The sequence below is a fragment of the Rhinoraja longicauda genome, chromosome 20 (assembly GCF_053455715.1).
Source record: "Rhinoraja longicauda isolate Sanriku21f chromosome 20, sRhiLon1.1, whole genome shotgun sequence".
NCBI classification, from domain to species: domain Eukaryota; kingdom Metazoa; phylum Chordata; class Chondrichthyes; order Rajiformes; family Arhynchobatidae; genus Rhinoraja; species Rhinoraja longicauda.
Genome location: NC_135972.1, coordinates 34,778,820 through 34,805,712, shown reverse-complemented (window position 1 = coordinate 34,805,712; position 26,893 = coordinate 34,778,820). Strand labels below are relative to the sequence as shown.

Here is a 26,893-nt window from a genome sequence, read left to right as displayed (position 1 = left end):
TCCAACCTTTCTTAGAATGAAGAACAACACCACAATAAAATGACCTCTTAAAAGTAAGTCAGAGTCAATTGAACGATTTTTAAAAATCCGGGCACTAAAAATACTGAATTCTGGCTAGATATAAGCTCAAAGGTTATGTTACATTATGGTATCTAGGATAAAGAGTGAATGGATTTTGACTACAGATCAGCCATGATGACGGAGCAGACTTGGAATTGAATGGCCTATTATTGTTTGCATTATGTATTTTTAGTGGTTAGATATAACGACTTTGCCACCAAGAACATTACATTTCCCTTGTGTATTAGGAACTGTAGATGCTGGTTTACACCAAGCATAGATGCAAAATGCTGGAGTAACTCCGCAAGTCAAGAAGCAACTGTGGAGAAAAGGAATAGGTGACGTTTCCGGTTGAGATCCTTCTACAGACCTAGAAGACTCTGAAGAAGGGTCTTGACCCGAAATGTCACCTATTCCTTTTCTCCAGAGATGTTGCCTGACCCTCTGAGTTACTCCAGCATTTTGTGTTTCTCTTATTGACTCAAACTGCTCAGAGATTACGAGAACAAAATCGTATGCTAAAGTCTACAACTATTGATTACTAATCTTTAATTTTAAAATGAAATGTATCCATTGTAGCGACCATAGGGATTTGTCCTGAGAGTCGAACCCTCGGATTGGCCCGCGGGGTCACGTGGTTGTTTTGGCGCCCAAAACCGTTCAGTTGGGAGAGGACTTCGATGTGCATAGTTCAAGTTTAATGGTTGTCTGCGATCTTGATTGTTATCTTTGAAGCTGAATATTGCTATCGCAATAAACTTCTTTGACAAAGCTACACTTCTTCAGACTCGCCATATTGCCGATCACTCACCATGCAGGAACTTATCGCTCCTGTCCTGGTTCTACCGCCCGGCGTACCGCAGCTAAACGCGGTCAGCGTTCATCTTCTTCCGTTTTGGGTGCACCAACCACACTTTTGGTTTGCGCATGCTGAAGCGCAGTTCCAACTGAGAGGCATCTCGGTGGACGAGACTAAATATTACTATCGGTGAGTGCCCTACCGCCTGAGACGTCCGCGCGTGTGATGCAGTTCATCACCTCTCCTCCTGCAGACGGCAAGTACGAAGCGCTGAAGGTAATCATGCTTCGAACCTTCGGATTTAGTAGACACGATCGAGCCGAGAGGCTTATGCATCTGCCAGACCTCGGAGATCGGTTGCCGTCCGTCCTCATGGCCGAAATGTTGGCGCTGGTAGGCGGTCACAGGGATTGCCTCATGTTTGAGCAGGCATTCCGGGAGCAACTCCCAGAAAACGTTCGACTTATACTCACGGATTGTTCTTTCGAGGACCCCGTGGCATACGTGGAGAAAGCCGATGCGCTCATGGCGTCAAAATCGTGAAAAAATACAGCTCGATCAACAAAGTCTCGGCACCATCGGGCAGCCCGCCGCGACACCAAGATGGCGCCGCGGCTGCCGCGACTCCCGCCATTTCTCCAAAACCCCGCCAAAAGGAGTCGCACAAGCGCGGCTGGTGTTATTATCATCTGCGATGGGGTGGAGAAGCCCGCAACTGCCGCTCACTTTGCACCTTCTCGGGAAATGCCTCGGCCGATCATACATAGAGGCAGTTGCGATTGGCCAAAACCGCCGCCTCTACGTCGTGGATCGATTCACAGGCACAGAGTTCTTAGTCGATACGGGAGCCATAGTAAGTATCGTGCCTTCGACCGAACCCGAAACTCGATCGGGTAAGAGAGGGCCTACCCTCATCGCGGTCAACGGTAGCACCATCCGCACGTATGGTACGCGGGCAATATATCTGTCTTTCGGTACCCGTACTTACGAATGGTCGTTTATCATCGCAGAAGTCGGTCAGGCGATCCTGGGCGCAGATTTTCTCTGGGCCTTTTCGCTAGTTGCCGATGTCCGAGGTAAAGGTCTTCGATCCTGCGCTAGCAGCGATGAGCCCACTGCTCCACCACCTGCCACCCCGCCCAGCCCGACAGTCCAGGCCGTAGTCGCGGCCTCCGACCCGTATACTGCGGTTCTGGCTGAGTTTCTGGAGCTGCTCATTCAGCGGTTTGACGCTCCCTCTGCAAAGCACGGTGTTGTCCATTATGTTCCCACCAATGGGCCCCCCGTTTTCGCTCGGGCCTGGAGATTGCCGCCGGACAAACTGATTATGGCACGTGAAGAATTCCTGAAAATGGAAAAACTGGGTATTGTCCGGCGTTCTGACAGCCCGTGGGCCTCTCCGTTGCATATGGTCTCCAAAGCATCTGGGGGGTGGAGACCATGCGGAGATTACCGGCGTCTTAACGGCGTCACCACTGCCGACCGCTACCCAATACCGCACATCCAGGACTTCTCGTCTAATCTAGAAGGTGCTACTGTGTTTTCCAAAATTGATTTGGTGCTTGGGTACCACCAAATACCTGTGCATCCAGAAGACGTACCAAAGACTGCCACAATCACTCCGTTCGGATTGTTTGAATGGTTGCGTATGCCTTTCGGTTTGAAAAACGCGGCACAGGCGTTCCAGAGACTTATGGACCATGTCGGTCGGGAATTGTCTTTTGTTTTTATTTATTTGGATGATATCCTGGTCGCCTGTCGCTCGGTGCAAGAACATCTGGTCCATTTACGGACTTTGTTCCAGCGGCTTCAAGATCACGGGCTAATCATTCATCCCTCAAAGTGTCAATATGGTCTTTCCTCTATTGATTTCCTAGGTCACCGGATCACCTCAGCTGGTGCCACTCCTTTGCCGGAAAAAGTGGAAGCAGTTCGTGCCTTTCCGCGGCCCACCACGGTAAAGGGGTTGCAGGAATTTGTAGGGATGGTAAATTTCTACCACAGGTTCGTGCCTGCGGCAGCACAAATCATGCGTCCACTCTTCCTAAGTCTCGCGGGTAAACCTGTCGAGTTAGAGTGGTCAGCTGAAGCCGAGACGGCCTTCGAAGCAGCTAAAATGGCTCTGGCAGACGCCACCATGCTTGTTCACTCGAGCACCTCCGCCCCCACGGCCCTGACGGTCGATGCGTCAGACGTGGTGGTGGGAGGGGTCTTGGAACAGCATGTTAATGGTAGTTGGCAGCCCTTGGCTTCTTTCAGCCGACAGCTTCATCAGGCTGAACTAAAATATAGCGCCCTTGACCATGAGCTTCTGGCCCTTTATTTAGCTGTCCGCCACTTTCAGTATTTTTTAGAAGGCCGACCATTCGTGACCTTTACAAATCATAAACCACTGACTTTCGCTTTTTCTAAAGTGTCTGACCCATGGTCGGCCCGCCAGCAGCGGCACCTGACTTACATCTCAGAGTTCACCACGGATGTTCGCCACGTCGCTGGTAAACTTAATGCCGTTGCTGATGCCCTGTCCAGGCCAGCCGTTCCCCCAATTTCGGCGGTGGAGTGCGAGGTTGATTTTCAGGAGCTTGCTGAGGCACAGCGCCTGGCAGACAATGCCTCAGCATATCACTCCACCACTTCGGGGTTAAAGTTGGCCCAAGTGGCTTGTGGGCTCTCGGGTACCAAAGTCTTGTGTGATATTTCACTCCTGTACAGGAGTTTGTGGTTCTTGAGGTCCGTTTTTTCCACATTCATGTGGATTTAGTTGGTCCTTTACCTTCCTCTAGGGGCTACACTTACCTACTCACGGTGGTTGACCGGTTTACCCGTTGGCCGCCTCTTGTGCCTGGGCCCTGGCTCTGCATTGGGTGGCCCGTTTTGGTGTTCCGTCAGTCATCACCACTGACCGGGGTTCCCAGTTCACCTCTGCCCTTTGGGCTACGTTAGCGGAGCTGTACGGTTCCAAGTTGCAGCAAACCACAGCGTATCACCCACAGGCTAATGGGCTCGTGGAGCGGTTTCACCGCCAACTTAAGTCGTCCCTCAGTGCTAGGCTGGACGGTCCTGATTGGGTAGATCAGCTGCCCTGGGTCCTTCTGGGCATCCGCACTGCTCCCAAGCAAGATCTAGGGACTTCGTCTGCGGAATTAGTATATGTCTCGCCACTCAGAGTGCCTGGTGATTTCCTTCCAGATTCCTCTGCACAGCAGCCCTCGGTTCCGTCGGTTTTAGCATCACTCCGGGCGCGAGTGGGATCCCTAGCTCCGGTTCCTACTTCACGCCACGGGTGTTCCATGGTGCATGAACCGCCAGAAGGACTGTGAATTTGTGTTTATACGTAGGGATGCCCATCGTTCCCCGTTGCAGAGAGTCTACGAAGGACCGTTCCGCGTGTTACGTAAAGGAACGGTTACCTTCACCTTAGATGTTGGTGGCAGGAGGGAGCTCGTCTCCGTATACCGGCTCAAACCTGCCCACTTGGACCAGGACCGTCCTGTCCTGGTCGGTCAACCCCCTCGACGGGGTCGTCCTCCTGCAATAACCTCCAGCCCTGGCTCTCCTACCCCTGTTGTTCCTGCAGCCCCTCTCATTACTCGTTCTGGTCGCGAAATCCGGCTCCCTGATAGATATCGTACCTCGGGTTCTGGGGGGGGGGTCATGTAGCGACCATAGGGATTGGTCCTGAGAGTCGAACCCTCGGATTGGCCAGCGGGGTCACGTGGTTGTTTTGGCGCCCAAAACCATTCAGTTGGGAGAGGACTTCGATGTGCATAGTTTAAGTTTAATGGTTGTCTGCGATCTTGATTGTTATCTTTGAAGCTGAATATTGCTATCGCAATAAACTTCTTTGACAAAGCTACACTTCTTCAGACTCGCCATACCATCCTTTAATCAAGATGCTTGAATATTTCCAGCATTGGGCATTGTGTATGATAAAAGCATAGTTTTCACTGTGCAATTTTTGAAAAATGCCTGAACTTGTGCAAGCATGTTTTTGTTTAGTTTTAGTTGAGGTATGCCAAATATGTTCCAAGAGGGTGAATGTGTTGCATGATCTTTCCATCCATTGCAAACTTTGTTTACTTCTTGTATATAAATACATGCAAATGTCGTCTTGGTATTTTCATTTGTCATAGTAATAAATAAATCTGTTTAATTTGTAATATCTTGGCATTGAATGTCCACACATAATCTAAAGAAAACTTCAACTTTTTCGCAGTCTGAACAAACCCAAAAGCACTGTAAATATCCAGCAGCTAAAATCACCTGTTGAAGAAGGGCAGAGACTCGGCAGAGACCAAAAGTCACGCTTATCTGTCATCTTTTCCAGACGGCAACGTTTTGTGTAATAAAGATTTAATTGATTACTGTATTTTCAAAGGTCTTTTATTGTCACATGTACCAATTAAGGTACAGAGATATGAGAATCACCATAGAGCCATACGGAAAGAAAAGCCACAAGACACACGACTACATAAAAGTTAACATAAACATCCACCACAGCAGATTCCCCATATTCCTCACTGTGATGGAAGGCAAAAAAGTTAAATCTGCGTCCTCTTTATTCTCCCGTGGTCGGGGCAGTCAAATCAGCCGTCGGGACGATCAAAGCTCCCGCAACAAGCGGTCAAAGCCCCCGCGTCGGGGCGATCAAAGTTCCGGCAGCTGGCGGTTGAAGCCCCCGCGTCGAGGCGAACGAAACTCCCACGTCGGGGCAGTCGAAATTCCCGGGGCTTGGAGTTCCTGACGCCGGTCACTGACCAGAGACCACGGGCTCCGTGATGTTAAAGTATACCTGTATCTGATATCTGTGTTAAAGTAATTTCTGTAGTATATCAAGGTTTTTGCCAGTTTTGCTGATTGTTCCCGAAGTTTGAATGTTTTGGTCTTATTTCCAACTACCGATTACAAAATCAGCTCTGCACATTTGTTTCATGAGTGATTGTAAAGTAGCATCCCAGGGTTCACCATTACCTGGTGTTTTGTAAAATTTGTGTAAGGCATGTAAGCCACTGGAGACCAAAATGAATGTTAACGTCCCTGGACACAAGAGGGAACTAATCAAGCCACTGTGAATTTTATCGGTAAAGTGCTTGAAGACATTGGGTAGACCTTGAGTAGGGTTTAAATTAGTTGCTTTTGTCGTACAGTTGGCACAGCATTGCGTTTTTCAGCATGGAATTATAGTCCACCACAAGTTATTTTCTTGTAGACATAAAACTGAACACAAAGCTGTCTAAAATTATTTCAGTGATACAGGATGCCTGTTTAATAACTTTGAAATTGAAATGGACAAATTGCTTTGATTATTACCAGTCAGCTTGCAAACATGATCTTGGGGGGTCAGAGAAAATTGCACCATTTTGTAAGACTACATATAGAGGTATTGCGGTTTGTAGCTTTAACAATTCAGACAAAGCTATAGAAAACATTGCAAAATGTTTATCACACAAACAGTGCATTTGAAGATTTTAATGCAATTGTGAAGTAAGTGGATATTTTTTCATTCAATGGCATTTAGAAATGAATTATTGACAGTCTACCAATAATTTTAGAAAGCTTTAGGAAAAGACTGAACCCATACCATTTGGTTTTTGCTCAATTACTTACTATTCATATCAGAATAGGTTGGACATGAGAATGTAAGCTGTAGCAGTGGCAGTAAATACAAGTGGTATGGTGTTGATGTACTGTGAACAGGTATGGACTCAATAGGCTACTGTGAGGCTCCGTGCCCTCATTAGCTATCATTATGAATTCTAAGTTAAAACTTGTGCACAAAACCTGAAATTTGGTCTGATTTGTCAAAGCTACAAGCGGTAATACCTGTAGGAAAAATAACTGCAGATGCTGGTTTGAATCGAAGGTAGACACAAAATGCTGGAGTAACTCAGCAGGTCTCTGGGGAGAAGGAATGGATGACGTTTCGGGTCGAGACCCTTCTTCAGAATGCAATACCTCCATGTTTAGAGCCATACAGCGTGGAAACGCTGGAACCGTCGGCCAAATTTGCCCAAGTCAACCAGCATGCCTCATCTAAAGTATTCCCTCCTCCTTGTGTTTGGCCCAAATCTCTCTAACCCTATATTATAAATGTACCTGCCCGAATGTTTCTTACATATCTACCTGCTCTGGCATATACCTAACACCCTTTGTGTAAAAAAAAAGTTGGCCATCACGTTCCTCTTAAATCTTCTCCCCTCACCTTAAACCTATGACCCCTAATTCCCCTACTCTGGATAAAGGGCTTTGGGCCTGAAGAAGGGTCTCGACCCGAAATGGTACCTATTCCTCTTCTCCAGAGATGATGTCTGACCTGTTGAGTTACTCCAGCTTTTTGTGTCTATCTTGGCCTTTAAACCAGCATCTGCAGTTCCTTCCTACACAAAGGATTTTGTGTATTAACCCTATCTGTTCCTCTCATAATCATACACCTATGTAAGATCACCCATGATTCTTTTGTGCTCCAAGGAATAAAGTCCTAACCTGCTCAACCTCTCACCCTTTCCAGCTCAAAAACATCTTTCTTATAACGGTGACCCAAAACTGAACACATTACTCTAGATGTGGCCTCACCAATGTCTTGTACAACTGTAACATGACCTCCCAACTTCTATACTCCATACTCTGACTGATGAAGGCCAATGTGCCAAAAGCCTTCCTGACTACCCAATCTACTTGTGACTCCACTTTCAAGGAACTATGTACCTGTACTCCTAGATCCCTGTGCTCTACAACACTCCCTGAACCCTGCCATTCACCGTGTAGGTCCTGCCCTGGTTACACTTCCCAACATGCAACCTTGTACTTCTCTGTATTAAACTCCATCAACCATTCCTCAGCCCACCTGCTCAATAGTTTTACCCTGACCCTGAGATCATGTTTACAAGCTTATTGATCCCATTTACAATGGATAATGTTATTCTCATACAAAGGGAAATTGTGTTGTATTGGGTGGCACAGTGGCGCAGCGGTAGAGTTGCTGCCTTACACCGAATGCAGCGCCGGAGACTCAGGTTCGATCCTGACTACGGGCGCCGTCTGTACGGAGTTTGTACGTTCTCCCCGTGACCTGCATGGGTTTTCTCCGAGATCTTCGGTTTCCACCCACACTCCAAAGACGTACAGGTATGTAGGTTAATTGGCTGGGCAAATGTTAAAAAAAAATTAAGAATTGTCCCTAGTGTGTGTAGGATAGTGTTACTGTGCGGGGATCGCTGGGCGGCGCGGACCTGGTGGGCCGAAGGGCCTGTTTCCGCGCTGTATCTCTAAATCTAAAAAAAAATCTAAAAATCATAAAATGGTGTGATTGTGAAGTGGTGCTTGAGAAAGGAATCAAAATGCTTATCTGATTTAAGGAAATAAACTGGAATACAAGTCAACCCAAGTAAAAACTAACACTAGTTGATTTCTCATGCATTTATAATTGTTAACTTTTATTAACATGATAAACTTTAGTGTTATCCCTATTTGCTTTAGGAATAAATACAACCCATGAATGGAAGTGCATCGAATTTGGAGCTGATGCCTTGATCAAAGGTTAATGACTAATTTTGGGATAATCATCAATATGTGGGTTGATTAGTGAATTCAGATTATAGCACCTTGGGTGAATAAAATGCTGTGTGGCGGTAGAATATTGGTCTTTCACTTCCCAGAATTGAGTTCAAACCATTGATGTGGAAGTCATCAAAATGAAATAAGGAGTTTGAGGCTTTGAGCCCTCCTAATGGATTTGCTGCAGAGCACAAGCTTCTGCAGACCAAAGCTCTTCCTGTCATTAATTGGTAATTCCACAGGCCAGTGCATGACGTTGTAGGGGTGGTCCTGGGCACTGTTCTGGGATACAAATTGAGTGAGCCTAGCTGAGTCACCTCTTCAACTGGAAATACTTGATGCTGATCACAGATGATTCACCATCACTGAAATCACACAATTAGAGTACCGTACAGAATTCTCTATTCCCTATTAAAAAAATGTGTTGGGTTAAATGAGCACTTTCATACTAATATGCTGCTCTATTAGAAACACTGCTCTATTATCTGGGAAACCTTGATATTAAAAAGATTGGGTTTGCACATTTAGTGCATACATGAGAATTGCTGTTGAACGTTGGCAGAATATCTCTGAAACTGTTATTGTAATTGGCTGCTGTTGATTCAGCGCAGCAATTTCTTATTGCTATCACCGAACTGAAGCTCCAGGCTCAAGTTGTTCCAAAAGACGTTCCAAAATAAATTGTTGTGACCAATATGAAATTACCCTTCGTTCACCATCACAACTAAAATAAATTCCAGCATAACTCTGTGAATGGATGTTGATAGGCTGTGGTTTAGTGATGGTGTTTAATTTCCTGGATTGATAGGCTTTTTTAAATGAGGTGTGTGAAATGCCTTGGAGTACAATAATCACACCACTTTAAATGGTACTGCTGCAAAATAGAAACATATAATTAGCTTGTGAGGACTGATCTGTATTATGCAGTGAGTGTGATTGTTAAGATATAACATTATCACACAAGGAGGGGAAAGAACAACTGAAGGTCAAAACAGGGAAATCTGTTTGAGATAAATTGTGCACTCTTGATCATCAGTGCTCTCTCTATTTAAACTGATTTCTTAGTTTAAAACTGCAGTAAGCTGATGAATATGTTAATTATTTTTCCAAAGAACCTGATTGCTTTTGAATGCAAAATTAATTTATGTTTCCTTACAACTGCAATCTGCAATCTTTACTATGTTGCATGTTGTGATTCACACAAGTGAACATCATATGGTTCTGTCCTTGCTTTGTCAGAAGGTAATGTCCTGGTTAAAATGACAATTGGATTAACATGTAACTTATCATTTTAGCCAGGCCTTTCCCTTGAGACCACAAAGTCCCATTGTTGCAAGTATCCTGGTTTATTGATGGATACAAAGTTATGAAAAATTGCAAATCAATAAATATTTAAATTTTGAATTTTAAGTTGTTGGAAATCTTATCTGTAGGGAAGTGAGACCTGACATTAGCAAATTTCACTACCAGACAGCACAAAGAGTCATTGTTTAACATGCCACAGGTGCACCATGCCACTGTATATACCATGCTGAAGATGTTCTGAAGTAACTTGCCATGAACTACAATGACAGAATGTCGAAAATGGTCAGCATCTTAACAAAGAGCAACAGTTAATGCTGGTATTCACAAAATGCTGGAGTAACTCAGCAGGTCAGGCAGCATCTCAGGAGAGAAGGAATGGGTGACGTTTCGGGTCGAGACCCTTCTTCAGACTGATGTCAGGGGGGCGGGACAAAGGAAGGATATCGGTGGAGACAGGAAGACAGTGGGAGATCTGGGAAGGGGGAGGGGAAGAGAGGGGCAGAGGAACTATCTAAAGTTGTTACTACAGGCCTACGGACTACAGGCTTCAACAGTCTATCTGCCGCTTTTCAGAACAATTTTCCTTCCGTGCCCCGTCTCTTCGACAACAGTTAATGCTTGTGACCGGGACCTTGGTCAGAACCAAGAGTGAAAAATAAATTGGATGTAGAGGATGCAGAAGAGGTTAATGCTGCTTGGATCAGAACGTATTGGCTACGAGGAGAGGTTGGACAAACTTGGATTGTTTCCTCTGGAGCATCGGAGGCGAAGGGAGAACCTCATAGAAATTATGGACAGTCAGAACCCTTTTCCCTGGGGTGTGAATATCAAAGAATAGTGGACACAAATTGAATGTAGTGGGGTGAAGTTTGAAGGAAATGTGCGGGATGTTTTCTTTTACAAAGAATTGTGGGTATTTGGAACTTGCTGCAAGGGGGTGGCGGTGGAGGAAGTGGTGATTAAGAGCCTTTTAGATAGGCACATGGATATGTAGGGATTGAAGGGGTATGCACCACGTGCAGGCAGAGGAGATTAGTTTAATTAGGCATCATGTTTGGCACAGACATTGTGTGCGGAGGGTCTTGTTCCTGTGTTGTGCTGTTATTTGTAGCTGAAATGAGGAGCAGTTATTTTCTCAATGGACAAGAAAATTATGGACCAGGCACACAGGCTGCACTTACTACCTGCTGGTCCACCCCCATCACCAGTCTCCCAGCGTAACAATGCTAATACAGTGATAATGTCATACAGCACAAACAGCCCCTTCCAAGATGACCAAATGCCATTCTATATTGATCTGTTTTTTTAGCTCCAAGCCTAATCAAATCTTGATTAGATAATCAAATCTTGTGTGAGTCTTTGCTATCACCCTGTCAGGCAGTTCATTCCAGATTCCAGCCACCCTCTTGGTAGAAATAAAATCATCCTTTGATCCCTGGGGCAGCACAGTGGCGTAGAGGAGGAGTTGCTGCCTTACAGCACCAGCGACTCAGGTTTGATCCTGACTTTGAATGCTGTCTGTATGGTGTTTGTTCTCCGTGTGACCGCAAGGGCTTTCTCTGGGTGCTCCGGTTTCTGGTCGGAGTGGACTCCGTGGGCCGAAGGGCCTGTTCCCACACTGTATCTTTAAACTAAACTAAACTACCCTACCATCCAAAATGTATGTCCTGACCTTGTTAGTCATCCCAAAATGCATCACCTAAGACTTGCCAATATTAAATTCCATCTGTCATTGCTCTGCCCATCTTATCAATTTGCATCTTCCTAGAGCCCAAAACTACCCATCTCACTATCAGCAATACCACCAAATAATGTCTCATCTGCAAACTTTCTACCTTCACATCTGAATTCAGTAAGTTTGATTGTTAATATGTGAAACAAACCGTGTAGGTTTGGATATTGATCCAGTACGCCACTGTTTTGGGCTTTGATCACACAATGAAACCTCCATCGTCATACTCTGCCTTGTGTACGGCCAATTTTGTTCCAATCTGTCAAGTTGCCCAGGATCTCATTGGTGTCAACCTTTTGATCCAGTCGTTGTGCGGTACCTTGTCAAAGGCCTCTCTGAAGTCCATGTAGATTACATCAAGGGTGTGGCCTCATCGTACACTTCATTGCTACTTTGAAAAATTCACTCATGTTGATGAGGCAGGAGGCAGGCGGCCTTCCATGCCTGCCCCCTCACCTCCCACAAACCAACACTGTTCCGTTGTTTACTGAAGGGCTGTTGTGGAAATGGTGATGTTTCTATGATCCTTTATTTTGAGGCAAATAACCTTTGTTTTGTGGTTTAATTTTATATTTCAGCCTTGTCCAAATTATTTCAATGTATGTGTTTGGAGAAAGCACTTAATCCAGATAGAGGGCTTATGGAATAGCTAAAATATGGATGTTGAATATCATTAATGGACTACTCCTGTAACTATTTTGAAATGCCATTAACAAAACCCTAAAAAATTACATTTATGGGAGCACTTAATGCGAATGAAATTTTGTTTGTAGGTGGTTTAGAAAAGTAATTGTCGCAATGGGGAGGGTTACAGTAATTAAATGAAAAATTATGCTGGTCAGAACTTTACAATACAGTTTGTTCTGTTATTACCTCAGTTAGTTGGGTACATTTCCCCGGTGTGGAACGAATAAAGGAATATATTATTATTAAATTATTTGCAGCTTTTCATGGCAAACTCTACATTCTCATTCCATGAACTCTCTGGCCAACCGCACAGCATAAATCTTGACATTTACACTACCTCTAACATGCTGATATGAATTTTGACCCAATATCTTTCATCACAAAGACCAATTAATTCCACTTCATTTGTCACCTCAGCCCATTTAATAGAACATAGAACTGTACAGCGCAGGAAAAGACCCTTCGACCCACAATGTCTGCACAAACCATGGTTTGTAGGAAAAAAAACTGCAGGTGCTGGTTTAAATAGAAGGTAGACACAAAATGCTGGGGTAACTCAGCGGGTCAATCTGAAGAAGGGTCTCGACCCGAAACGTCACCCATTCCTTCTCTCCTGAGATGCTGCCTGACCCGCTGAGTTACTCCAGCATTTTGTGTCTACCTTCGATTTAAACCAGCATCTGCAGTTTTTTTCCTACAAAACATGATGCCTGTCTAAACTAATCTCATCGACCTGCCTAGGGTTCAAATCCCTCTATTCCTGTCTGTTCACGTGTCTGTCTAAATTCTTCCTGAACTTTGCTGGTGTATCGTATCTACCTCCATCATTTTCCTTGGCAAGACGTTCCAGGCATGCACCACCCTTAGTTTAAAATGAAAACATTTCATAAATGTCCTTTCCCCCTCTCACCTTAAATTCCATGCTGGGGTGAAAACAATCCCAAGTTTGCCTAACCCTCTCCTTATTGCTATTACTCTCCAATCAGGCAATATCCCGATCAACCTCTTCAGCACCCTCTCCAAAGCTTACAAAACCTCCCTCTAGTATGGCGACCAGAAATAATAATAATATAATAATAATGCATTACATTTATATAGCGCTTTTCAAACACTCAAAGACGCTTTACAGGGATTACTAGAACATAGAGAAGAAAATAAATAGATAAATAAGTAAACAAACAGAAAAAGGAGACAGAAGGTGAGGTGACGGTCAGTGGTTGAAGGCAGTGCTGAACAGGTGAGACTTCAGTGTTGTTTTGAATGTGGTGAGTGAGGAGGAGTCTCTGACGGTTTGGGGTAGTGAGTTCCAGAGGGTGGGAGCAGCGATGGAGAAAGCCCTGTCCCCACAGGATCTGAGTTTGGTCCGGATGGGGGGGGGGACAGGAGGTTGGCAGCAGCAGAGCGGAGGGTGGAGGTGGGAGTGTATCTGTGGAGGAGGTCAGTCAGGTAGGATGGGGCCAGGTTATGGAGGGTTTTGTAGGTCATGAGGAGGATTTTGTACTGGATTCTCTGGGGGATGGGGAGCCAGTGGAGCTTGTAAAGGACAGGGATGATATGGTCACGGATTGGGGAGTGGGTGAGTAGACGGGCAGCGGAGTTTTGAATGTATTGAAGTTTACTGATGATTTTTGTGGGTGAGCCATAGAGGAGGCTGTTGCAGTAGTCCAGACGGGAGGCGTGGATGAGGGTTTCTGCAGCTGTGGAGGAGAGGGATGGACGGAGACGGGCGATGTTTTTGAGGTGGAAGAAGGCTGTCTTGGTGATGTGTTTGATGTGTTTGTTGAAGGAGAGGGTTTGATCAAAGATGATTCCAAGATTCCGGATGTGAGGAGATACACACGATATTCCAAATACTGTATGGTCTAAGCTAATTTTATACAACTGCAACATGACTTTCCAACATTTTTCAGCTGATGAATGTAAGCATGCCTTATGCCTTATCTTTATTACCATTTTCAGAGAGCCGTGGACTTACACCTCAAGATCCCTCGGACCATCAATGTTTCTACGACTCCTTCCATTTGCTGCATACTTTACTGTTGCATTTGACATCCTAAAACGCACCGCTTCTCAATAGTTGAGATTGAACCCCATCTGCCATTTCTCTACCCAGCTTTTCAATTGATCTACACCCTGCTAAATACTTTACTGATACAAGCAGTTTGAGGATTCAGATCAATGATAGAGAAAAACACTTCAAGTTTACAAAAAAAACTGTCGTTATTAAGTTGTAGTGAAATACATTAAAAGGATTATTAAAGATTAATAAAGTCATGAGTCTCATGCACTTCTGCCCCTTTAGAGATTTTATCTCTATTAAGATAAACATCATCTTGTGACAATCGCTTAGACCATATCAACAATTTTGAGGGGAAAAAAGCTAAAAGAAAACAAAATTCATACACTTATACGTGCTACTCCACAAGTACTGGTTTAACCCATTCATTATCATCATCATATCATATCATATATATACAGCCGGAAACAGGCCTTTTCGGCCCTCCAAGTCCGTGCCGCCCAGCGATCCCCGTACATTAACACTATCCTACACCCACTAGGGACAATTTTTTTAAACATTTACCCAGCCAATTAACCTACATACCTGTACGTCTTTCGACAGGTTTCTGGATATCACAGTTCTCTTTCCACAGCTTCCAGAGTTTCTCCACAGTGAATACCAAGAGGAGTATTAACCTAAGACATCGCCCACCTCGCACTGCTCCACACGTGAATGGCCACACTGATACTGAAGAGGACTTATTCTCCCCCAGTTATCATTTTTGTTCTTAAAATCCTTAGAAAGACTCTTTGGATTCCCATTTCGCCTACCTAGGGTATCTCATGTTCCTGTTTGGCCTTCCCGATTTTCCTCCCATAGTGTTCTCCCGCATCCTGTATAATGCAGTGGATTTGTTTTATCCCGGCTGCCTATACATGACATGCGCCTCCATGAATTTCCTGACCAGAGGGAACCAAATCCCTCGTTAGCCAGGATTCCCTAATCCTGCTGCTGTTGCGCGAACTAGAAAGGAGATTATTTGTGATATTAGTGCAAAGAAGCAGGTTGTTAAACAACACTGATTTAGACAAGAATATTGATCAACTCTGCTCAGACAATGAATGGGCAGCAACTAGTGAGGAAAGCAAATGACATATTGGCATCTATTGCAATGAAGTTGCAGTTCAGAAATAGAGACACTTTTACTTTTGTGCATGATGTTAGAAACATAGAAAATAGGTGCAGGAGGAAACCGTTCGGCCCCTCGAGCCAGCACCACCATTCATCGTGATCATGGCTGATCATCCACAATCAGTAACCTGTGTTGTAATATATAAGACAAGGGGGATGTTGTGATATTGCTGGGACTACTTTGTGTATCCAAGAACTACTTTGTATGGCTGTGTATATAAATGATGGGTGTGATTAGGCGGTCACTCTGGATCCAGGCGGCCTTGGAATTGGTGGATAGCATTACAATTCTACTTTAATTTGCTTTATGCAATCTTCCTCTGCAATTCCAGCATTTTTGTGTCACCTGCTGATCAGACCACCGGCATAATATTCAAATCACAAACAACCAAGCTCCTTGAGGAACACCACTGATCACGGACCTTCAGTCAGAATAACACGCCTGTGCTACCACCATCTGTAAATTTGACTTGATCTACCTTCTACGACCAAGCCAATTTTGAATCCAACCTACCTGGTTACCATGTCATTTAATTTTCTTGATGGGTCTATGAGGGACACTGTTAATTGCTTTATGGAAATCCATGTCTCCAACATCCACTGCCCTATCTCATCAATCATCTTTGTTACTGCCTCATAAAACTCAGTCAAGTTTCTAAGACATAATCTTCCCTGCACAAAGCCATGCTGACTATTCCTAAAGTCCATGCTTTTCGAAATGCAAGTAAATCCTGTCCCTAAGAAATATCTGAAGAATTTCTGTACCAGTGACATAAAACTCACCGGCCTATAAATTGCTAGATTATCCTGAATTTTTGGAAGAAAGGAAAAATATTGACAACTCTTAAGTCTTCATGGACCCCTTCTGTAGCTAAAGAGAATAAATCTGCTGCCAACATCTTGGAAACATCCAATGAACAGTGAGGAGGATGGTAATAATGTATTCATCCACTACTGTTGTCGTGCCACAGCTGTCAAACATCTGTCAAGGCCCCAGCAATCTTTGACCATGCTGCTCACAGTATCCTAGAATAGATTCCATCAGGCACTGGGGAGACTGGTGCACCATAATGATCTTTGAGAGACCCAACAGCTCCTCCTCCTCCTCAAACATATGCTAGACCATCAACATATTGTTACCTGATCTCACGACACCCCACGACACCCCATGAATACCAATGTGAAGTTCTCATTTTGTGCGTTGTCCACTTCCAGTGGCTCCAGTTATAAATTCCATCCATTGTCCTTGAGTGGCCCTACCCTTTCTCTCGCTCCTGTTTTGTTTTTTAACATGTATAAAATGCCAAGGGCTTTCCCTTAACCCAACTACATGGCCGCTTTTAGTCCTCCTTACTGCTTGGTTAAATTATTGTTCTGTTTTTATATTTCTCAAGGTGAAGTCTCCGTGTATGTCTGTCACCTGCAGACAAGGTTATTTCAATATTTATCTCACCGACTTCCCCTCTCTCACCTTCCATTAATCACACTTGTTCAGTGCTCTGCTCTTGGCCGCTGCTGTTCCAAGCTCTGCTGGTACTTTGAATTTGGCCACGTCCCCCATAGCATTATATTTCAGGTTTTCAAAGCACACGTTAAATTTAAATTTTGAAATGGACGTTTCTGCCTTTACCTTACTGTTGTAACTCAGCGGGTCAAGCAACATCTCTGGAGAAAGGGGCAGGTGACGTTTTGGGTCGAGACCCCTCTTTAGACCTTGAAGATCAGTTCTATTGGACAACAGCCTTTTAAGGTCATGGAGCAATTCCGTGCAGAAACAGGCTCTTCAACCAACACATATTCACCGACCAAGTTGCCTAACTGGGCTAGTCCGACAGGCTTGCATTTGGCCCATATCCCTCCAAATCCTTCCGAAACACGCACCTGTCCATGTGTCTTTTAAATGTTGTAATTTTACCTATCTTTACCACTTTCTTTGGCAGTTCATTCCACATATATGCCAGCCTCTTTATGAAAGGTTGTCATATTTGGACTGGAGGAAGAGTGCAGTGAAATTCTGTCAGGGATCAGTGCCAGGAACACTTTCTATTCCAAATGTCAGAGGAGCAAATTGTCTAAATCTGCGCACAACGCCATCTTGGAAACTGAGGAGGAGTGTCGTAAAGTTTTTCCATATCACTTTTTCCCTCATCCACCGCTATTGTTTGTGCCCAGCTGTGTCAGCCATTTTCTGCAATTCCCATTCTTTAACCCTGCCACCTTTTGTCTCCTGCCCAAATTCCTCATTCCAAATACACATCGGATCACACTTGTTCTTCTCACCCAGCTTTGGGTTGCTGTCCATTTATCCCAGTGGCTCATCCCTAAGTCATTTTTTTTACTACCTAGATGAGATATTAATCAACATGATTGATTGAGTTTGCTGAGACTTAAATGTTGGTTTAATAGTTTTAATATTACCATCCATCCTATAATGATGACTACAATATTTTAAAAAAGTACAATTAATTAATACTTCAATCAAAGTAATTATAATTTTGGAAGCCATGTAGATGGAAGGCAGCTATTGTTAGCTCAAGTTATATGTTTTATTTAAAAATAGCTCCTAAATGTGGAGCAGGCACATTTCAGAAAGGCAAATAAAAAATGCCTTTGGAATATTAGCCAGTCAGGGCTTACCTGGAATCCCTCATTCTCTGTAAGTGTAACCGGACCATCCATCTGGAAAGGGATTCAAGGGCAAAAGCATAATACTACCTCTCAGATTTCAGACAAACACTGACAAGCCTGTAGTTAGTTAATGTTTGTTCATTGAGCGTGAAATGAAACTTAGCGGTGTTGCATTTATTTGTAGATTTATCGCAGTTGTTTAAACTCTGAAAGGGATGAATTGTTTCTGTGTTGAAATTATTTTTTGAGATTGGTGTTACGTTTGGAAAAACTAGAACCTGAAGGGTTGTTAAAGCTTTAAGTCCCCAGTTCTTTTCTAGGCTGAACTGTATATGTAAATTAAAATTCTGGCAAGGAAAAGATCAGTTAATCAGTCAAAGATTTTGTAATGAATTGAGCTTTAGTGGTAGCCTGCTATTTCATTAGGACTGAGCATATTTAAAATAGCCTACCTATTCTTCGCACTGGGCTGAAACATGGTTCTTGGCAACTTTAAAAATCTCCATCTGATTTTCTCTTTTCAAATGCAGTGATAAAGACTGTAAAGTTGATTCGAAGCGTGCCAACAAAGCCAGTTTGGTTTGAAGATAATGAAGAGGGGAATACTCGATGGTAGCACAACAGAAGCCCCATCTCAGCAGTTGAGGAATGGTTCGATAAATTGCAATCTAAAGCTCGGGCGCAGAGAGGAGACCTGGCCTGCAAATGCACTTTAGGTCACTGGAGTGTGGGTCAATTTTAAACAATGACACTAAATCATTAGCTGATTCATCCAAGCCCAGCCTTGCTGAAAAGCAAAGGAATGATGTTTTGTTTTGCATTCCTTCAGCATTCTTGGCTTATCTACGAATTTGCTTTGATTGGCGACCCTTGAAGCTGTTTTGCGGTTAAGACCTCATCGACTTGTGCGGTTTGAAGGTTTGCCCTCCTCTGCTATCATCATTTGATTTCCAGCTGCAGATAATATAAGCAGCAGCATTCCATTGTCCTCTACTGTCTCTGAAGCTTGGAAACTCAGATGTACGATAAGAAAACACACGGTGTTGCGAGCTTCCTTCTGTTTGTCTCTGCTGATGAATCTGTTGTACTATCTGTTGTATAATGTAATACCTGGAATACAGTATTGCAGATAATTAACAATCTGAATACTAGTGTCAGTTTAAACAGCTGAGGACCCTAGTTCCCGCTGCTCGAATTAACACCTAGGCACTTGGCTGCCACTGAGTGGATTGAACCATTTAGCATGTTGGGCTTATCTTCTGCTGCTATAAACCTGAAAGCCCTGTGAGACAAGGAGTTCTGCTATTCGGCATTTTGCAATCCATTGCGCTGGATGTGATGAATTGGACGAATGAGTGATCAGATGTAGCACCATTTAATCTGTCTTTTCGTTTGGTGCAGTCTGTGGAAATTAATGCACGCCCATCTCTCAGTGATGGAATAAGAGACCGCTTCAAGCACAAGGTTCATTCTCCACGCTATTGTTTTTGAACTTCGCTCTTCGTTTTTTCGTCACTTTTTTTTGTTGCGTTTTTGGAGTCACGCCAGTCCGTGTCTCTAGTTTTTTTTTGGTTTTGTTTCAAGTCTCAGTTTGAAGCCTGGAATGAAGCAAGCCCCTTTGTTTCAGGACGGCAGATAACATAATAAGTGCTTTGTGGAAAGTGCAGGGAGTAGCGTAGTTTGAAGTGGCGGCGTGTGCTGCGGGCTGCCTGGGCTGGGCTGGGCGGGCGTCTGTCTCACTGACTCTTGCTCATTCATGGTGTGCCAGCTTCGCACTGAACGTTGTTGCTGACACTTGACACTTAACAGCCGACGGGTGGACCAAGCGCCAGGGGCAAGGATGGAGCGGTTTTTGAACATGATGAAACAAGTGAAAAGGACGAGGAGGAGGAGGAAAAGCAAGAAGTACAGGCCAGAGGAGGATTACCACGAGGGTTATGAAGATGTTTATTATTATGCCTCTGAGCAACTGCATAGTGAGTATGACCTTAATGTGGTTCGTTTTAGCCATATCTGTGGAATGACTTCTAAACAAGCTGATGACACGTGAACACACCCGCATGTATTACGGGACTTCACTTCAGGTATCTGCCGATCGCCTCACTGGAGCCGACGCTGAGATGTCTCTGCGGGGGAAAAGTACATCAATTGGGTTCGCGTTATCCTGCTGCCTTGGATAACACCAATTCTGGCTCTGTATCCACCCCGCCCAGGGATCTCTCCAGTGTTGAGCATTTAGTTGACAAGTGGTTTGAGGTGTGAATTGATTTGAATAATTTGCACAGTTGAACGGGCAATAATGTCCAGTCCCAATTCCGAGATGAGAATGAATAATTCAGCGTGTTTCTGCAGGGCTGCATGGTGGATGCTCTGAGTATTCTGGCTGTGATCTTTCACTCCCCACAGCAAGCACAAAAACCCAGAGGTCAGCACTTAATAAAAAGAGGCTTGTGGGCATTCAGGACTTTGCAATGCACACGGATGATGTATTCCCCAAACGCATTAAGTTAACGCAAAAGCCAATGTAAAGGCTCTTTGGGGAAGGGCCACAGTCTAGGGTCCATCCACCACAGTGAACCGTCCAAATGGGAACGAGAGGCCGTCCATTGGGGGAACCCCTCAAACAACGGAAGGGATTTCACCCCATGAGTGGCGATGGTGCTACCTGTATGTACAAAACAGACGTGCTCTTTATAAAACCAGCAACACTGAATGTTAGACCCACTCGAAGAATCTGTTGGGGGTTTTTGCATTGTTTTCTTTTGTTATTGTTCGGAATAAAGTTTGTTTATGAAGTAAAACCTATTTAAAAAAAAAAAAGATTTGTCAATTATAGTTATTCACCACATAAAGTAAGTTATTTCAACCTCTCAGATGCACTTTGCTGGTGCTGACTTGTGTTAAGATGCAATAATGTATCTGCTCTTTCTAGAGCTTCTCCAGGTAGCCAGGTGTAATAAATGGACCATGGCATTATTGCTGTGCTGTTTAATTATAGGGAGAAATTGCAGCAGTCTGAAGAAGGGTCTCGACCCAAAAAGTCACCCATTCCTTCTCTCCAGAGATGCTGCCTGACCTGCGAAGTTACTCCAGCACTTTGTGTCTATCTTCGGGTTTAAACCAGCATCTGCAGTTCCTTCCTACCCTTTATTAGTGCTTGGTATAAAAAAAGGATGAGGCAGTTTGACCGACTAGTGAACCAGGGTAGGAACCTGTGATCATTTTCTCCATGTCTCTAGTTCAGAGGCAATGGCTGTAATTGTAGTAGTGACAACTAGGCTGTAGTAACAAGAGGTTAGCCCGGGGCACATCGTGTTGTGTGAAGCGGTAAAATCAATGCAGTTGGGAGTAAACTTTGACTTTACCTTTAGATGTCGCAGGAATTGGCATTTCTGGTTTGTCCTTTGATTGTGTGCAACAACATATTTAAGCAAACCTGTCTGTACCTGTCTCAATGCAAACTTGCATTCATGGTTTAATTAAGATTTAAATGCAGGCTTGACAAGGGAAATAATCTCTGTGAAATGTTTAAAGTCTTATTAACAAAGTTGGGCTTCTTTTTGCACAGTGTTTTGTACATAGATTTCAATTTTTTTAGACAAAGTTTGTTAAGCCTGACTAAGTGTAATTTGCGTAAAAGTTTAAGGTCATGAATTGCTCTTTAGCAGTGAAAGCTTTCGAACCCACCATCTTTCAAATACAGCCTGACAAAATATACTCGTAGATCAGCCTGTGCCTTTTCCCTTTAAATATGGCCTGGTCACGTAACTCGATTGATCTAAGTGAGTGGTACTGAGACCGACTCATGATTGTTATTTGTGGTAACACTTGGGCATCTGAACAGGATGTGTGTTGAAGCACATAGGAGAAAGATGATCCAAAGCTGTACCAAATAACCCCTGCATTTCCTCTCTCTCCATCCCTCTCCCACCTAAGCCGCACCAACTTCTCGTTCTCACCTAGCAAACGGCTAGCAATGGCCTGTTTCCTTTCTTATCGTTACTTTTTTGCATATCTTTCATTCATTTGTTCTATTTATTCACAAAATGCTGGAGTAACTCAGCAGGTCAGGCAGCATCTCAGGAGAGAAGGAATGGGCGACGTTTCGGGTCGAGACCCTTCTTCAGACTTATTCATTTGTTCTATATCTCTCTACATCACTGTCATCTCTACACCACTATCTCTCATTTCCCTTTCCTGTGACTTTCAGTCTGAAGAAGGGTCTCAAACCGAAACGTCACCCATTCCTTCTCTCCGGAGATGCTGCCTGTCCCGCTGAGTCCAGCATTGTGTGTCTACCTTCGATTTAAACCAGCATCTGCTGTTCCTTCCTACATCAGACAAACACTGTGGAAGAAGGCTTGCGATTCACTTTCACGTATGACTGAGGTTTGACTTTGGATTTTGTTGCTTTGAGACTCCTCCCACTCCGGCTTTGCCTCTGAGTGCCACCCGTTTAATAATCCACTGACTTCACTGCAAATTCAGTTCTGCAATGTTCTGAGGCAAATTGTAGATTGTTCAAACAATGCATTGTCCTCCCAACAATGGCGTGCAGATAATTTGTATGTGCCCATCGATCTGCACCTTTTACTCAAGCACTTTGGAAAGTATTTTTGAAATGGTTGGAAGCTTTCCGGATCAGTGCCTTTATAAAATGCATTCAAGTGTCTGTTTCTGGGGTTGAAAATTGATTTATTTTATATATTGGAACGCAGCTGTCTTATTTCTTATTGCTTGTGTAAGAAAGTTTTGTGTTATCCAGTATAATATCTTGGGCTGTATCTTACATTAAAAATCCTGTGGTTGAAAAAAAAAGCAAAAAACTTTTTGGTAAAATTGCTATTTGGAAGAGGCATTGGCTGTCAAGTCTAGCAATTATATTTCATCCCTACTATGAAAAGGCAAGTTTCAGAAGAGAGTTGAGTCAGCCGTAGTCAAGTGCACCTTGAGTCACGTATACTAGAATGAGTTAAGATGACATATAAATGAACGTTGAACCAACTAAATACTAGAAATCTGCAGAATAAAGCAAACTCCTGTGAAGTGGTTCACCAATGTATGTGTGTTGATTTTTGAGTCTCGTTGCTGAAGATATTTTGGAAGACAAGTTACAAGTTATTTATAGGAAATAACTGCAGATGCTGGTTTAAATCGAAGATAGACACAAAATGTTGGAGTAACATCGAGACCCTTCTTCAGACTGTTGTCAGGGGAGTGGGCGGTACAGAGATGTGCTGGTACTGCCAGCATGACATCAGAGTCTGAAGAAGGGTCTCGACCTGAAACATCACCCATTCCTTCTCTCTGGAGATGCTGCCTGTCCCGCTGAGTTACTCCAGCTTTTTGTGTCTATCTTTATTTATGTTGGAAATATTCATGTTAGATTAACACTAGAGCTCTATTACTTTTGGGGTTTTTTTTTTTACATTAAAGATAATGCTAAGGAAACATCTTGGTGCCGGATATGTTTGTGTAAAATGTGTTTCTTGACAAATTCTAAGACTCTGCTCGTGTATTGCCATACAGATGTTGCTAACCCTTTAAGCCAACTGTCAGGTATCACTGAATAACCGAATCAGTGTTCGGTGGATGAATTTACCAGTAAAACAAACCTTTTTTTGTTGAGGAAATTGGCATAGATCCCACCCAATAGGTATTGTGATCGGGCAAAACATTTACTGTATTTTTCTGATTAGCTTTGATCTTTGTTCCCGTGTTGGAAACTACCATAAGAATGATGGCCCTCACCCAGCATAAGGTGTTAGTTTCCATCCTCAATTTCTCCAGCAGCTTGTATGGTTGTACAATGAAAGACCCAAACAATGAATGGAATGCAAAGGAAAATGTATCTTATTCGTTGCAGGCGCTGAAACCGATGACAAATTTTATTCAGTGATAACCGATCGGGTAATAAGTATTTGTTATGCTGTGAGACAAGAATTTGAGCTGTCTAGACATTATCATCTAATGGCTGTATTTACTTTTAATTTAATGCCATATTTCATCCATATCAAGAGATTAGAGCCAATTGAGCAATCTGACAGAGCAGAACACCATGTTGATTAACTGTGTAGATTTTCAGTCAGAGTTCTATAGCGTGGAAACAAACCCATCAGTCCAATCCCGTGCTGACTAAGATAGTCCCATTTTGTGTCTCATCCCTCTTTACATTTCCTATCCGTGTCCCTGTCCAAATGCCTCTTGAACGTTGTAATTGTATATATCTCTACCACTTCCTCTGACAACTTGTTCTATATATCCACCACCCTGTGTGTGCAAAACCTTGCCTCCAGATCCCCTTTCAATTCTTTCCCTCTCACGTTAAACCTATGCCCCTTAATTCTAGACTCCCCTACCCTGGAAAAAGGACTGACAATCCATCTTATCTATGCCCCTCATGATTTTATAAAGTTCATTCCTCAAAGACTTTTGCTCCAACCCAACCTCTCCAGTCTCTCCCTGTACCCAGAGTCCTCCCATCCTGGCAATGCCAGTGTGATTTGTTTTTTTGGCACCATTTCCAATCATATCCTTCCTAGAGTATGAATATGAATAAGTCTATTGGCCAAGTATGCATATACAAGGAATGTGCCACGTATCAATGTTGATGTCATCCTCAAATTTGATAACGTTATCGTCCAAAGTGTGAATACGTATGGAAAAACTACAGTAAATCCAACATGATCCCTGTAGTACACCACTGATTACAGGCCTCCATTCTGAAAACAAACTCTGTGATTCCACCAAGCCAACTTTGTATCCCTTTGGCTAGCCCACCCTCAGTCTTGTGTGATCTGCACCAATCAGTCGTGCAGGACCTTGTCTGAATCCTTGCTAAAGTCCATGTCAATGATGTCCAGCATACTGCCCTCATCAATCCACATGTCACCTCAAAACCAAATTCTAGAGAAATGATTTCCCACACACAAGGCCATGCTGATCATCCCGAACCAGTCCTCGCGCTTCTAAATGCAGATAAATCCTGTCTTTCAAAATCCCTTTCACTAATAGTCCCATGACTGACGTACAGCTCATTGGTCTGCGGTTTCCTAGCTTATCCCTCTTAAATAAAACACGCCATTAGCCGACCTCCAAAACTTCACCTGTGGCTAAAGCTGACACAGAGCTTCAGCATTTTGCATCAGCCAGGGCTCCTTAATACTGTGAGCCTTTCCCTTCACCCTAAAGGAACATATTGGTTCTGATCGCTTGCTGTCTCACTTTTAAAAGCTTTCCACTTGCCAGATGACCCTTTAGCAGCTAATGTCCTCTCCTAATCAACCTTAGCAAGTTTCTGTCCAATCCCATCAACATGATCCTTGACCAGCTTAGGACATTTAATGTGTGGACTTGTCCTATCGCTTTCCATAACTTATTTAGAAACAAATAGAATTATGGTCACTGGTCCTAAAGTGTACTCCCACTGACATTTTTGCCACCTGCCCAGCCTCATTTCCCAATAGGAGGTCACAGTTTGCCACCTCTCTAGTAGTGCCATCTACATATTGCTTGAGGAAACATACCTCACACATCCATATCTTAGCACTCTGGCGGTCATGGTCCATAATGGACGTTAAAATCATGACCTTTGTCCACTGGTACATCTGGGAGAGTGTTGGTGTTTTCCTTAGTGAAGACAGATCTAAAGTACCTGTTCAACTCGTCTGCCATTTTCTTGTTCTCCATAATAAATTCACCTGCTTCTGTCTTCAAGGGACCCAGATTTGTCTTAACTATTGTTTTTCCACTTCACGTTCCTAAAGCAGCTTTGACTATCCTCCTTTATATTCTTGGCTAGCTTACCTTCGTACCTCATCTTTTCTCCCCGTATTGCCTTTTTAGTTATGTTTTGTTGCTCTTTAAAAGAGTCACAATCCTCTGGCTTCCCACTCATCTTTGCTATGTTATACTTCTCCTTTATTTTTATACTGTCCTTGACTTCCCTTGTCAGCCACTTCCCTCTTACTCCCCTTAAAATCTTTCTTCCTCTTTGGAATGAACTGATCCTGCACCTTCTGTATTATTCCCAGAAATACCTGCCATTGTTGTTCCACCGTCTTCCCAGCTAGGGTATCTTTCCAGTCAACTCTGGCCAGCTCCTCTCTTATGCCTCCAGAGTCCCCCTTGCTCAACTGCAATACTGACACTTTCGATTTTCCCTTCTCCCTCTCAAATTGTAGATTAAAACTGATCATATTATGATCACTACCTCCTAATTGCTCTTTCACCTTGAGTTCCTTATCAAATACGGTTTTTTACACAATCCAGAATTGCCTTCTCCCTGGTATGCTCCAGTACAAGCTGCTCAAAGAATCCATCTCGGAGCATTCCACAAACTCCCTTTCTTGGGGACCATTACCAAGCTGATTTTCCCAGTCTATTTGCATGTTGAAATCTCCCATAACCACCGTAGCATTACCGTTGCGACATGCCAATTTTAACTCTTGATTCAACTTGCACCCTATATACAGGCTACTGTTTGGGGGCCTGTAGATAACTTCCATTAGGGACTTTTTACCCTTACAATTCCTCAGTTCTGTCCATACTGATTCTACATCTCCTGATTCTATGTCACCCCTTGCAAGGGAGTGAATATCATTCCTTACCAACAGCGTGACCCCACTCCCTCCTCCCACCTGTCTGTGTTTTCGATAGGTCGTATACACCTGAATATTCAGCTCCCAGCCCTGGTCCTCTTGCAGCCATGTCTGTAATTCCCACAACATCATACTTGCCAATATCTAACTGAGCCTCAAGCTCATCTACTTTATTTTTTATACTTCGCGCATTCAAATACAACACTTTAACCTCGGTATTCACCTCCCCTCTCACACCGGTCACTATTGGCCCTGACCTTACTCTCTTATCCCACCTAGAACTTCCCTTCCCATTAATTCGGGAGTCTTTTGCAATTTTTCCTGTAATCACTTTCCCT

The 26,893-nt window shown here is 43.6% G+C and overlaps 1 protein-coding gene across 3 annotated transcripts in view; it reads left to right on the top strand.

Moving 5' to 3' along the window:
• The window catches only part of grip1 (glutamate receptor interacting protein 1), a 374,255-nt gene that overhangs the window by 95,173 nt on the left and 252,189 nt on the right, over window positions 1-26,893 (top strand). For 2 of the 3 annotated variants that reach the window (XM_078417383.1, XM_078417379.1), the window contains exon 1: window positions 19,401-19,931. The exons of the other annotated variant lie outside the window; for it this stretch is intronic. In XM_078417383.1, the coding sequence (XP_078273509.1) occupies window positions 19,796-19,931 (136 nt within the window). In that variant the 5' untranslated portion in view covers window positions 19,401-19,795. Of the gene's footprint in view, window positions 1-19,400; window positions 19,932-26,893 lie in introns of those variants that run through there. 3 annotated transcript variants of the gene reach the window in all.